General features: G+C 42.2%; 1 protein-coding gene across 1 annotated transcript in view; it reads left to right on the forward strand.

Annotated features, from left to right (window-relative positions):
• Positions 1–15,226: 15,226 nt before the first annotated feature.
• LOC125935227 (collagen alpha-1(III) chain-like) overlaps positions 15,227–15,405 on the forward strand; it is a 59,189-nt gene continuing 59,010 nt past the window's right edge. Inside the window, exon 1 of the mRNA XM_049648886.1 lies at positions 15,227–15,400. Within this exon, the coding sequence (XP_049504843.1) occupies positions 15,227–15,400 (174 nt within the window). The remainder of the gene's footprint in view (positions 15,401–15,405) is intronic.

Raw genomic sequence — 15,405 nt, forward strand, 5'->3', positions numbered from 1 at the left:
CTGGAGCCTGTTTCGGATTCTGTGTCTCCCTCTCTCTGACCCTCCCCATTCATGCTCTGTCTCTCTCTGTCTCAAAAATAAATAAACGTTAAAAATAAATAAATAAATAAATAAATAAAATAAACATTAAAAAATTTAAAGAAAGTGTTCTTGGGGGTTAATAGAAATTATAGGAGGATATGTTTATCTGTAGAACCAAATCATGTCTTGCACAGAAACTGAAAGGCAAGTGCCATTCTGTTTCCTTTGGCTTATTTATCTCCTGACCTCTGTGTGATTTCACTGGCAGTTTCTCCTCACTCCTTTGTCTGTATTTCCTTGCACTTCACAAGGTGCAACTAATTCTGAAGTCCTCAAAAATTAAAAGATAAAGGCAAGAGAGTTTATATCTACCACCTTCATGTTGCTGACGACTATGAAGTGTTTCAAAATGTTGTACATCTATTTTTTTTTTTTTTGAGCCTCTATCTGGAGCTTCCAGGAGTCTGTTTTGCATGTTGTAGGTCCCCCACTAATAAGTCTTGGTAGGGTGGAAAAGAGAGAATTTAAAGATAAAGGGTACTCTCTTGTTAGAAAAGTTGGCATTTGAATGGGAGCATATCTTTTGCAGATTAACTAAGACTGTTGGGTCCCTGGCTTCTCAACTATAAAACAAACCAAAATAAAGCATAATTATATTGGGGCAGGGTTTGGAAGACAAAATAGAACAAGATAATGAGTCTAAATAGGGGCCCACTAGATGATGTTCCTTCTTGCTTTAGACTGCAGAGCTGAATTAGTAAGTCCCTGCTAGAAGGTTGAGGGGTGAAGGTATCATTGAAGCCAATGTTGTTTATTAAACAAACAGTTATGTGTTTCTTCTGTCAAATCTTATACTAGGCATCAGAGAATCAAAGATGATTAAAGCATACTCCCGACCTTAGTCAACTCTCAGCTGAGGGACATGGAAGCAGACACAGACCATCCAAAGGCCACACAAGTAAGTTCAGTGACCAAGAACTATGCAGAGTCGGACGGAAGGGCAGATAAAGGCATCTGGCTCAACCTGGCCTGGAGGGTGGGGTTGCTGCTCAAAGTTTTCTGGAGGGAGAGACTGAACGAAGGTGTAGGAGATCAGCAGAAAAACACAGATCTGCAGACTGGCTTTCAGAATTTATATGGCTGAGCAGACCAAGATGTGACGGCTGAGGTTGGTGGTGGACCACATGGACCGGGGCAGGCACGGTCATTGTGGTGACTGGGGTTGTTTTGACCATCAAGAAATATGTGACTCCTAAGTTCTTCTGAAACTCCCTGCATGAGGCCATACAGGTTAGTTGTTGTGAGTCCGGACTGCGCTTGAATCTGGGCTTTACCACTTACTAGTTTCTTTTCTGGTAAAGAGGAGATACTACTGGTAGCTGATAGCATCTCTAGTGTTGCGAGGATTAAATGAGCTAATGGAAGAAAAGGCCTTAGAACAGTGCCTGGTATACGTTAAGCATGGTGTTAGCTGCCATTATCATGAGTCTGAGGCTGTGACCCATAGTGCAGATCCTTGCGGCACTGGTGGCCAAGGAGAGAGTGGCTTTCTATAAACCATTGCCAAGAGCAGCTCTGAAGAAGGGAGTGCAGGTTATTTCGGTGTTTCCCAAGGCAGAGGTGGGGAGGAACCTAACAGAAATACCAAGGTAGCATTTTCAAAATATACACGTTAGGGATGTATCCTGGAGCTGCTGAATCAGTATGTTCAGGGGTGAGGCCCAGGCATGAGTAAAGGGAAAAGGCTTCCAGGTGATATGTCAGCTCAGTGCTGTCTCTGCCTCCCCTTAGGATAACAGTGTGACCAGGGAAAATGTTTAGTGTAGGTGCGTGTCAGGCACAATGTGGTGCGGGGGAGTTTCCTTGAATACACAGAATAAATCAAATTGTCTTCCTTTCCACCCTGCAATCTGATGTGCAAATGTCAAGACAGGGAGAGGCAAAAGATGAAAGGGGCAGAGCTTTGCAACCAAAGGGTTTAGGGCAGAATGCCCGGTGCTTTAGAAACTGTGCTTAGGTTAAAACAAGAGATGGTCTGAGGGACTGTTGCAGAGCCTTTGTGCTTGTGACATCACAACCACCCAGGGAAGGGATCTACGTAGGGGAACTCCCCTGGAGGAGGGGACACAGAGGGGACTGGCCAGGCCTCAGTGCATCTCCACATCTGTTTGCCGGTAAATACTCTCAAACAAGCACACTGGCCACGGTGCCCTTAAGGAGGTACAACCTAGTGATTAAATGATGAAACATAAAAGAGGAAAAGACAGAACACTTGTTAGGTGTCTAGAATCTCAGAATGTCAAATGTCCCACAAGGAGAATCCTACAAATGTCACTTACCATTGTTGGGGAGATTTACTTCCTATGGCTTCACTCCTGGCTCTGGGGTGTTAGTGACATTCAGTCCACCATCATGGCCTGGCCTGCAAGCTGCTCTCTCAGAGGTCCCCTGGAGGCCCACTAGGCGACCTTCTATTTGCTGAAATGGCACTTGTCAGGGCATTCAGTATCATGTTGGATAGGGGTGGTCACAAAAAAGACACTAAGAGTCCTTAAGGAGCTTAGAGTCCAGCAGAAAAGACACAAATAACACTGAAGGCTACCACTTACCAGGTTCTGGCTGGGTACTAGGCTCCAGTCCTTACCACAATCTTAAAAATTCCTGTAAGACTCATGGAACTATCTTCACTTTAAGGGGGATGAAAGCATGTCTTAATGAGATAAAGTAACTTACTGGACGAACACAGTTAGCAAGTGGCAAGTTAGGTGGGACGACAAAGTCCACGCTGTTCTTTCGGCTCGACCACATCACATGTTAGCCAGCAAGGTGACAACCAACTCAGGAGCACAACGTGGTAATTATTATTACAGTGGTATCTTCAAAGCACCAAGGGCAAATGGATGAGAAGGGGCAAGGATGACTTCTAGAGCATACGCAGAATAGAATTCTACCCTGTTTTGGGAGCACTGGGAGCACACACTTGCATGTTACTGAATCTTCTAGAAAACTGTAGAAGGTTGGAGGTTTCTGGATGGAGCAGAACCTGATGTGTTTTTGTTTTTTTTTTTTTTTTTTTTTTGAGTTCAGGTATATCACTACCAAAATTATCAATTAACTACTTAGAATTTAAAAAGTTGTGGTAGGGGCCCCTGGGTGGCCTCGTTGCTTAAGCATCCAACTCTTGACTTCGGCTCAAGTCATGATCTCACAGTTTGTGAATGCAAGCTCTTCATCGGGGTCTGTGCTGACAATGCAGAGCCTGCCTGGGATTCTCTCTCCCTCTCTCTCTCCCCCTCTCCCCTCAAAATAAATAAACTTAAATTGCGGTAAAAATACATAGTAAAATTTATTCTCAAACGTTTTAGATGTACAGTTCAGTAGTATTATCTTCACTTGGTTGTGCAACCAATCAATGGCCTTCTTTTAGAAATAACTAGATACTCATGTTTTTCTCATTTTTCACTCGTATTCCTTTCTAGGCTTTTAAAGCTCTATTTAAGTTTATTCATTTTACTACCTATGTCTTTGTTACTGGCAGGCAATTTGCTAATTTCTTTCTCCTGTTTTCAATTTTTTATCTCCCTTGTTTTCAAAAACCTTCCTAGTGGAACCTAATTATTTAATGGAAATGGTTAAATCCTCTTCTTTACTCCTGAAAGCCTTGTATTAATAGGAACAGCAATGTGCCAGCTTAGAAAAGTTACATGTTTCAAACCTACTGTAATTGACAAGGGTAGTCACGCAGATGTAGGTAGAAGTTGTTGGGTGGGGACTTTCCAAAGAGTGTCTATAAAAAAAAGTTGCCTGGTCTGGGAGGTATGCCTCTTTTCCCTTGCTCCTTCTTCCTTCTTGCTGTGTGGAGCATGGATATGATGGCTGGTACTACAGCAACCATGTTGCAACTATGAGGCCACCCGAGGATGGAAGCCAGTGCTAAAGATGGTGAAGCAAGAAGGGCAAAGGAGCCTGAGGCCCTGATGAAGATGAAGTCATTGAAATAGCCTAGATCTGTGTAATTCTGGACTCCTTTGACATGAAAGAGAATTAAATCTCTATCTTGTTTAAGACACTGTGATCTGAGTTTTCTGTTATATGCAGCTAAACCGAATCCTAACGTGATCTAATCTGGATGGGCTAATCTCACCTTTGCATGAATGCTGCATGTTTATGAGAATCCCTGTCTTCACTCTCATTGGTTGTCTGGCTTAGGTTCTCCCTTCTGCCTTTTCCATCCTTCAAGACTCACTTTCTCTGTGAGCAACCTGGGCTACTCTAGCCTTCATCCGCTTCTGTACTCTGAGTTCCCAGGCTTTGACGTGCCACACAATTCAGCAGGAGGCTGTATCGGAGCCCTGATCACTACTGGCCATCCACGTGGGCCTGTCCCAACTCCAATGTCAGCTCCTGAAGGGCTGGGTGATGCCTTTTACTTGTGTTCCTAATCTGGGTACACCCTCCTTGTCTAATCAGGAATTTCATTTTCTTTTCATCCTGACCCCTATTAATAATTTTCTGTTCTTTCTTCCCAGTGATACTGTAAATGGCAAAATTCTTTCCCCTCTCTATGATGCTACAAATAATTTACTTACTGCTTCTGATTTTTAAAGATTACAGAAGAAACACATGAACACTGTTAAAAAAATGTAACAGTAAGATGTATGTAACTGTAAAATGAAAAGACTGTTCACAAATCCCCCAATCCTACTCCTCTCCCAAGAGATAATCACTATTAACAGCTTTTTGGGTGGCTTTCTAGACTGATTACAATGCATTTGCAAATATATATTGATCCACAAAGTTTACTATTTTTTATTTTTATTTATTTATTTTTTTTAATTTTTTTTAACGTTTATTTATTTTTGAGACAGAGAGAGACAGAGCATGAACGGAGGAGGGTCGGAGAGAGAGGGAGACACAGAATCTGAAACAGGCTCCAGGCTCTGAGCTGTCAGCACAGAGCCTGATGCGGGGCTCGAACTCACGGACCGTGAGATCATGACCTGAGCCGAAGTCGGACGCTCAACCGACTGAGCCACCCAGGCGCCCCAAGTTTACTATTTTTTAAATAAAAATGGGCTTCTAGTAAACATACTGTTTTGCAATTTGCTTTTCTCACTTAGTCATATAACCCTGGACATCTTTCCACGTTAGTACATTCAGAGCCACATTATTATTTTCTTAAATAGTAGAGGTGTTCCACAATTATCTAACCAAATACCCATATGAGCAATTAGGTTGTTTCCAATTTTTGCTCGCAAAAACGGTACCTGAGCATAGTTGTGTATACATGTTCCTGCCCTTGCAGGTATCTTTAGGATAGATTCTGAGAAGCAGACTTATGTGTCCTTGAATTCTGTGTTTAAAAATATTGTATGTTTTTGGGTGGGGGATGGGTTAAATGGGTGATGGGTTAAGGAGAACACTAGTAATGATGACCACTGAGAGTTGTATGTAAGTGATGAATCACTAAATTCTATACCTGAAACTAATATTACACTGTATGTTGACTAATTGGAATTTAAATAAAAACTTGAAAAAAATATTGTTCCTTTTTTTCCCCATTTTTTTAAAGTAGGCTTCATTTCCAGGGTGGAGCCTAATGTGGGACTTGAACTTACAACCCTGAGATCAAGACCTGAGCTGAGATCAAATTTGACACTTAACCAGATCAAGACCTGAGCTGAGATCAAATTTGACACTTAACCACCTGAACCACCCAGGTGCCCCTTTTTTTCATTTTCAAAAATGAGATAGAATGCAGAATATTGTATATGTTTAAGGTGTATAACATGTCAATTTGCAACATTTATATGTTGCAATATATTACTATCCTACTGTCAGCTTAACACCTATCACGACACAGTTATAATTTCTTTTTTGTCTTTTATAATTTTTTTGTTGTGAGAACATTTGAGATACAGTCTTTCAGCAATTTGAAGTATATAATAAAATATTATTGACTATAATCACTACCCTGTGCATTAGATCCTCAGAAGTTACTCATTTTCTAATTGTAACTTTGTACCCTTTGGCCAACTTCTCATAATTTCTTCACCTCCCAGTCCCTGGTACCACCATTCTAGTCCCTGTTTCTATGCAAGTTCAGTTCTTTCTAGATTTCACATATAAATCAGATCATGCAGTATTTGTCTCCCTCTGACTTCTCTTAGTATAATGCCCTCAATGTCCATCCACGTTGCTGTAAAGGGGCAGGATTTCCTTCTTCCTCATGGCTGATTATTATTCTGTTATGTGTGTGTGTGTGTGTGTGTGTGTGTGTGTGTGTACGTATATGTGTATATGTATCTGCATCTCACATCTTCTTTATGCATTCGTCCATTGATGGACACTTAGATAATTTCCGTATTTTGGCTACTGTGAATAATGGTGCAATGAACATGGGAGTGCAGAGATATTTTCGAAATCCCGTTTTCATTTCCTTTGGTTATATACCAAGGACTGGGATTGTTAAATTATAAAAAGATTTAATTTTTTGAGGAACCTCCAACTATTTTCCATAGTGGCTGTGTCAATTTACATTCTCACCAGTGTACAAGGGTTCCCCTATGTCCACATTCTTACCAACACTTGTTATCTTGTCTCTTTATCTTGTCTCTTATCTCTGGGATGACTGTAACTTTGATGCTGAGTGTGTTTTTAGGTACCTGTTGGCCATCTGGATGACTTCCTTGGGAAAAGATCTATTCCGTTCCTCGGCCCATTTTAAAATCAGATTGTTTTTTTGCTATTGAGCTGTATGAAAAAATTGTCTCTTTGATAATTTCTTTTACTCTTTCCCTCTTCTCCTGGAACTCTTTCTAGTGGGACGTTGGATATGCGAGATTAATCCTGCAACAATTTTGTTTTTGATTTTATATTTTCTGTGAACTTGGCTTTTTTTTTTTTTAACTTTCTGGGATTTTTCATCAATTTTATCTTCAACATCCTGTGTTGAATTTTCAAACTGAATTTTGAATTTTATTTTATTTTAAAAATGTTTATTTTGAGAGAGAGAGAGAGAGAGAGAGAGAAAGTGTGTGTGTGTGTGTGTGTGTGTGTGTGTGTGTGTGTGTTTATGGAAAAGGGGCAGAAAGAAAGAGAGAATCTGAAGCAGGGTCTGCACCACCACTATGAAGCTCAATGCAGGGCTTGATCTGACAAATCATGAGATCATGACCTGTGCTGAAATCAAGAGTCTGACGCTTAACTTACTGAGTCACCCAGGCACTTCTGAATTTTGAATTTTAAACTTTACTATGAATTTTTAAATTATATTTTTAATTTCCATGTATACCTTCTTGTCCTCCCCCGTTCCATTTTCACAGCATTTTGTTCTTGTTCAATAGGTACTTTAAATCTATCTATTTCTGGAATACACAAGTGAGAACTTATAAGAACTTTTTTTCCACCGGTAGTTTAATTCTTAATTTCTGAAGTTTAATTTTATAGCTTAACTTGGATGGGTTTTGTCACGTTGTGGTTTTCTACATGACTAGCTGTCCATATTTGAGGTAGTATCCAGGCATTAGTGGTTTTAAAAGCTCCCTACATATTCCAGTGGTCTAGAGCAGTGGGTAGGCAAACTATAGCTTGTAGGGTCAAATTCAGCCCACCATCTATTTTTATAAATACAATTTTTGGAACACAGACACCGGTCATTTGTTTACATACTGTCAATCCCTGATTTTGTGCTATAGCTACAGAGTTGAGTGGTTGTGACAGAGACCATCAAACCCACTCAGATGAAGAAATTTTCTATCTGGCCCTTTACAGAAAATGTTTGCAGACTCCTGTTCTAGCGGAAGAAGGCAGAGGCTGTCTTGTAAGCTCTCTGAGCTTGTCCACAGCTTCTGTCATGCCTGCTGCTCAACTACCGCATATGGCTGAAATTAGCTTTTTTAAATGAAAAACTACTAATTTTTTGCAGTATGAGATAGTATCAGAGAGTAATACATTTTAATATTGATTTTTAAGAGAGAGAGAGACAGAGTGTGAGTGGGGGAAGGGCAGAGAAAGAGGGAGACACAGAACCTGAAGCATGCTCCAGGCTCTGAACTGCCAGCACAGAGCCTGATGCAGGGCGTGAACCCACGAACCATGAGATCATGACCTGAGCTAAAGTCGGATGCTTAACGGACTGAGCCAGCCAGGGACCCCAAGAGTGATAACTTAAAGACATTTTCCTTGATAGAAGAAAATTAACTGCCTTTTAGGGTGGGGTTCTGAGTAGGACACTTTAAAATTAAGTGTCTATTTAAAATAGTCTATTTTTCTACCCTATGACCCAGCAATAGCACTGCTAGGAATTTACCCAAGGGATACAGGAGTACTGATGCATAGGGGCACTTGTACCCCAATGTTTATAGCAGCACTCTCAACAAGAGCCAAATTATGGAAAGAGCCTAAATGTCCATCAACTGATGAATGGATAAAGAAATTGTGGTTTATATACACAATGGAATACTACGTGGCAATGAGAAAGAATGAAATATGGCCTTTTGTAGCAATGTGGATGGAACTGGAGAGTGTGATGCTAAGTGAAATAAGCCATACAGAGAAAGACAGATACCATATGGTTTCACTCTTAATGTGGATCCTGAGAAACTTAACAGAAACCCATGGGGGAGGGGAAGGAAAAAAAAAAAGAGAGAGAGGTTAGAGTGGGAGAGAGCCAAAGCATAGGAGACTGTTAAAAACAGAACAAACTGAGGGTTGATGGGGGGTGGGAGGGAGGGGAGGGTGGGGGATGGGTATTGAGGAGGGCACCTTTTGGGATGAGCACTGGGTGTTGTATGGAAACCAATTTGACAATAAATTTCATATATTGAAAAAAAAATCGTCTATTTTTAGACTCTCCATTTTTTCCAAGTCTTTCAATTTTCCTTTGTATATTATGGCTGATTCTTAAGTCTTTTTGTCTGAGTTGGAGTACCAGGGCTTGTGTAAGCTTACCTGCTCTCCATACCTCCCCAGGGTGCTGAAGAAAGAGTTCTCAAAGTGTCCCATTGAAGGGAGTGTGGGAATGAGATCTTTTCAGAATTAAAAACAGACAACAAAGTTCCCATGCATTATTGCACTTATCACCGACTGCCTTGCTCTTCTGAGTTGGATTCAGAAATTGCAAAATAGTTTACTCAGCCAATTAAAAAAAAAAAAAATTCTTGGATCCTTTAGTGGCAAAAGTCCGAGTTACTGAGATAAAATATTTTTTATGTAGGTTTTGTTATTGTTGGGGGAGCTTAACTAATTCATAGCAATTTTATTTATAGATTTTCCTGTCTTTTCTCTCCCTCTGCCTACCCTTTTTAAATGGAAAAACAGGATTTTGATCCTCTTTAATGAGTAATAGCTGCCCAGAGCTATACGTGCATTTTGAGACTTCCAAATGATGTCATGTGCAGAACACCGACACTTCATTCTCACCAGCTGGCATGTCACCAGAAGTCTTCAACATAATTACAGCCCATGTGACTGTGGCACACACATTAGTTCCCACCTATATTATCAGTGATGAGTTCTATCTCCCTAATTAAAAAGGTGTTGTTATCTCAATGATCAACTCTGTTTTTTAAGAGCTTTGTCTTTTAACTGTGAAAACTTGCTGCAGGCTGGGATTTCATATGTTTGTGCAAGTGATCAGCAGGTGTTAGGGGACTGGAGACAAGCTAGCTTTTGAGTTATGTGGCCCCAAATCTTATACGTGAGCATTCCAGTAAGGTTCCTGGAAACAAACTTGCTAGCCGGTGGAAGGTTTATAGAGGTCTGCATTTGGGGATAGTATCTAGCTGGCCTGCTTTGTACAGTCATGCCCTGGAGACCAAAAAGGGCCTTTGAGTTGGTTTAAAATTTAAGAAGTCAGGTACAAACTGGGGAGAGCTGGAGCCATTTTTGGTAAGGAAAAAAAGCTAACAAATGGATGATGCAAATAAACAATCACTTTGTGAGATGAAGCCTGTTCTAGACCCTATGGAAAACCTCTGTGTTTCCTTGGGTGAATCAAGGAGAGGATTTACTGGCCCTTCACAAGTCAAAAAGGCCTGGCTTTCATGGGGTGCTTGCGGGGGCTCAGTCGGTTGAGCATCTGACTTCTGTTCAGATCACCATCTCACAGTTGGTGGGTTTGAGCCCCGCCCGTGTCGGGCTCTGTGCTGACAGCTCAGAGCCTGGAGCCTGCTTTGGATTCTGTCTCCCTCTCTCTCTGCCCCTCCCCCACTCACTGTCTCTCAAAAATGAATAAACAAAACAAAATAAGAAAAACAAAAAGGGCTGGCCTTCCCGAAGGGCAGGGAATTATCAACCAACAGCTAGTTTCCTAGGAAGTTTGGGTTGGGAGGTTTAGAAAAGAACAGAGTAACTGATGACCTGTGAAGCTGGAGAAAATAAAAAACAAAACAAAACGTGCCTGTGCTAGAGGCTACAGACTTCCCAAACCGGCCTTGCATTTCAGAGGGTCCTGAAACAGCACGGTCCAAAAGAACCTTCTGTGATGATGAAATGTTGTAATACGTGTTGTCCAAGACTAACACGTGGCTATCAAGCCATCAAGATATGGCTAGTGCAACGAGGAACTGATTTTTCAATTTTATTTCATTTCAATTAATTTAAACAGCCACATGTGACTGATGGCTACCATACTGGACAGTAAAGAAATCAGAAATCAGTATTTTTTTGTGTGGAGGTTACTGTATTTAATAATAGTGATGAAGGTGACACTTTTTAGCCATGAATGGCCGCATCTGAATATTTCGGAACGGATTAGAATTGGTGTTTCTTGTAAAATGAAATCTCATCGTTGTATCTTCTTTTAAGAAAATCCCCCGAGTAGTGTCTAAAAAGTGGTGCTGGATCAGGAGGGTAAAAAAATATGTGGGTCTGAAAGATCAGTTTTGCAAAGGAAGGGTCTCTAGACAGTGTAAAGCTCTGAAGGTGGCTCGGAGGTAGAATAAATCTCTGCTGGTAGAATTTTTGGGCCTCAGGAATGCGCTGAAGGGGAACAAAATTTTGTCAGTGGAGCATTCCCAGGGGTCCTCAAATCCTGTGGGAAGTGTTGAACTAATTATACAACTGATTACATTCAAGAGGCAATTTATAGCTCCCCCAGTATCTTTTTTCTCATGTAAATATCAATATCTAAATATCAACCACAACAGGCTCCATCTGCTTTCCTTAAAATACCTGGGATTAAAATGTACTTTGAATACACAGGCACATTATGACTTTGGTGGGCCCCAGGCCCTTTTGCTTTCACGAGTCCTTGCCTCCATAAAACAATTCAATTTTATTATTTTGGGGCACCTGGGTGGCTCAGTCGGTTGGGCGTCCGACTTTGGCTCAGGTCATGATCTCACAGCTCGTGGGTTCAAGCCCCGCGTGGGGCTCTGTACTGACAGCTCAGAGCCTGGAGCCTGCCTCGGATTGTGTGTCTCCGTCTCTCTCTCTACCCCTCCTCTGCTCCCGTTCTGTCTCTCTCTGTCTCAAAAATAAACAAACATTAAAAAATTTTTTTTCATAAAAAAATTATTTTCATTGTTATATATACATTAATATTATATATTAAAACATTTCACCCGACCTAAAAGTTCATGTTTTTCCTTCTGATTTTAAAAGAAGTTACAACATGTTCTTTGGCCCCTGAAAGTACTGTAGGCTCTGGGCACTGAACCAGCTGTACCTAGTGGAGAAGTTAGGCCTGTTGGAGAGGCCTCACGTTTAAAACTGGCTGGCAATGGCCTGTTCCTTCTTAAAAGATTGCAAAATACCTTTGGTGCATAGTTGGTGCACAATACATGTTAACTGATTAAAAAAAATTCAGAGATGTTGGGGCACCTGGGTGACTCAGTCAGTTAAGGGTCTGACTCTTGATCTCAGCTCTGGTCTTGATTTCAGGGTCTTGAGTTCAAGCCCTGCGCTGGGTTTGAAGCCTACTGAAAGCAACAACAATAAAAAACACAAACAAACAAAAATGTTCAGAAACATCAAGACTCCTCTTGTAACAAGGTGACTACTTCTCTACTTTTGTCCCTAATGACCATTCTGGATCTGTTACTTTGCTACTCAGACCGGTGCCATTGTGGTCATGTGGGGCTTGTCACAAATGCAGAGCATCAGCCTCCAACTGATGTGGAGTCAAAATTTGCATTTTGACAAAATCCACAGGTGATTCACACGTACCTTGCACTGAAGCACCACTGGCTGGCAATTTAAAAAGGATTGTACATCTGGGGTGCCTGCGTGGCTCAGTCGGTTAAGTGTCTGACTCTGGCTTAGGCCATCATCTCACAGTTTGTGGGTTCAAGCCCCACATCGGGCTCTGTGCTGACAGCTCAGAGCCTGGAACCTGCTTCGGATTCTGTGTCTCCCTCTCTCTCTGGCCTTTCCTCGCTTGCATTCTGTCTCTCAAAAGTTAACAAACATTAAAAAAATAAAAAAAAAATAAAACAGATTGTACATCATCAGCAGAAATGGAAGAGCTCATTCCTCATATAATTGAGGGCTGGCTCTCATCCTTCTCTAGTGGCAATAAATTCAGTTGTTAGACCAGGTGTTCCCCATCTTTGGCATCACCTGGGAGTCTTAGAAAATACCAATGTGCCACTTCCAACCCTAGGGATTCTGAAATAATTGGTCTGAGGTGGGATTGTGGGAACCAAAGTTTGTTAGTGCTTCCCAGGTAATGTTCATGTGTAGCCATACTGAAAACTGAGCCCTTTTCCACAAGATTTGTCCCCTGGTTGTGATCCAGTTGGCTTTTTTTTTCTGTGTTCCTGACCTTCTCAACATGAGCAACCAAGTGTACATTCCAGAACTAGTCTCTTACCTCAGAGTCTGACATGCTCTATTAATTATTTCAACGCTCTGAAGTATTCTAATTTACCCATATTCTGATTATTAGTTGCCACCATTTCCTCTATCCTTATAATGTATCCCATAATAACCTTCATTTAATTTTCACCATGCTGAAGAATTTTTATGCCCATTTACAGATGAGGAAATGGAGGCTAGAAGGTTTGGATCTTCCAAGGCAATCCTTTCTCATGCTAAAATTTGTACCCCCTCCCTCACCCTTACCTCTATGGTCTTCTAGTATCTTGCTGTTATTTAAAAAAAAAAAAAAAAAAAAGGTTAAGTTCCTAACATATGACTCAACATTAGATTTACAATTTTTCAATCTTTGAGAATTATTGGAAAATAGAATGAAGGGCAGGAAAGAATTAAGTAGATAATCAAACCTGGAGCAGTTAGAAACCACTAAAACAAAGTTTGAAAATTGGGATAGAAGTTTTCCATCCTATATAACTGATGGGATAGTTCACTTAAAGAAAACCAAGTATTAAATACCCCCAGAGCTAGAGTCTGTATACAAATATTAAATACTCCACAGGTGCCCTGTGTTAGGACTGTAGAGATTTCTGGGATAAGAAACAGTCTTTGCCCTTGAGATGTCAAGAGTGGATAAGAACCTGTAACAGTCCCACATAGGACAGTGAATATAGTAAAGGACTAAGTTGTGTGATAAGGTCGTTACACTTTGGCAAAGTTCAGAGGCTGGCAGGAACCAGGTCAATGAAGAAGAAAAGGCTCATGGAGGAGGTCTATAAGGATGAGTGGAGACTGAATAAGAAAGACAGAACTGAGTTGGGATAGTGGCATAATCCTCAGCAGGACGTTAGAAATTGAACTGAATTACCAACCTGGTTCCTTGTTGGCAGAATGTCCCTTGTCTGGGGACTGACAATACATAGGTAGTCTTTGGATTCTCAACAAATGCTGCCCCAGCCAAGCTTAGTACTTTCTCTGAGTGTCCGGAGTAACCTGTCCCTGGTGTAGCAAAATCAATCAGACGCAAAGGGTTATTTACACTACTGATAGCTTCCTTGCCTCATACATTCACGGGCTTCTTTTAAGGTTGCTGAAGTACACTTTGCTTAATATTTGAACCTAGAGAAGTTGAAAGCCAAGTGCTTATTTAAATATTGATCAGGCTCAGTGCTTGAGAGAAGGCAAGAAAACTGCAGACAGCATGATTAGATGTCCTCAGCTGGTAAAGGTTCCCCAATGACTAGTTTTGCTTCTTTTTAGTGGGGAAGGGGTTTTGGATAATTTCCTCTAATACTTGTTCCTCCTGCTACATGTTCCTACTTCTTTCTACATATCTAACATAACTAGGAAAAGGGAGGAAGGACAAGGAAAAAATAGTGATTCAATACTACGGATGTAAAAAGACTATTAACGACAAGGTCACTAACACATGGATGTTTTTGCTTACCAGAGTTTGGGAACCGTTTTTGTCTGGTAAGTTGATTCAATTCGTCTCCAGCAGACATTTTACAGTTGGAAAAAAAATTTTTTTTTTGAAAATATTGTTTTTATCTTGAGTACCTTGAGGTCTTGGCATGGGCAGGACCGTCTTTAAAAGGCAGTGCCTGAGGCCAGGCCTTGGGTTCATCCCAGTGGGAAATAGAATCAGCTGGGACTGCACCTCCGGGAAGGGGTTAGGCCAATCGGGGGCCCCTTTATGAAGGCAGGACGCCAGACCTTTGCCTTGGAACAGGACTAAGGACTTCAGAGGCGGGATCCTGTTGTTCTGCTATCTTCTTCAGGAACTCGGTCAGCAGATCGGGTGAGACAAGGTGAGGCTGCAAAGAGGCACAAGTGGCCCAGACGTAGGACAGGTGTTGCAGACAGCTGGGAACAGGTCGGGGGAGGGGAGCTCCTCCTGGCTGACTGTCTTGGTGGCCGGCTTCCTCCAACCACACACCCCTGTCCGGCTCTGTGGGCGGTAGGTCTTCGCAGGAAAAACAAGGAGATTCGTGGTGCTCACAAGAAAAGTCCCTTTGGTAACTTTGCCTTTAAAGTTGGTCTCAAGTCTGTGTTTTGGAGGCCTGGCTGACGGAGAAGCTTCTGTGCTCGGGGTTATGAGGAGCTAACCGGAAAAGCGCCTTGGATGGTAAGGGAGCCCCTCCCGCGCAGTTTTTCGTTGTGAAAACAGGTTACGGTTCTCATGAGAAATTTGTGAGTTACAAGGACTTGCAAGGCAGCCACTAGCCCGCACGAACGCGGAGGCAAAGGTGGCTCGCACAGCCCGAGGACACAGGGACGTGAGCCTCAAGAAGAAAGGGGGCGTCTGGTTTTCAAGTAACACTTGGGCCATGGCCTGTCACCGGTGTGGTGGCTTTTAAGTGAAGAGCCTGCGCCTCCCCTGGGCATGGCCGGCTCCCTCCTCAGGCGGCGCCGAAGCGAGGTCCGTGGGGGGCCCAGGGAGCGCGGGCGCCGCACCCTGGACGCGACCTCGCCCTCCCCCGGCCCCGCAGGGGCCGCGCCAGCCTCCGCCCGACTGGGCGCTCCGGGATGGGGGAGGGAAGGCGAGGCGCGCCGGGAGGCGGG

Source organism: Panthera uncia (assembly GCF_023721935.1).
Source record: "Panthera uncia isolate 11264 chromosome A1 unlocalized genomic scaffold, Puncia_PCG_1.0 HiC_scaffold_17, whole genome shotgun sequence".
Lineage (NCBI taxonomy): Eukaryota > Metazoa > Chordata > Mammalia > Carnivora > Felidae > Panthera > Panthera uncia.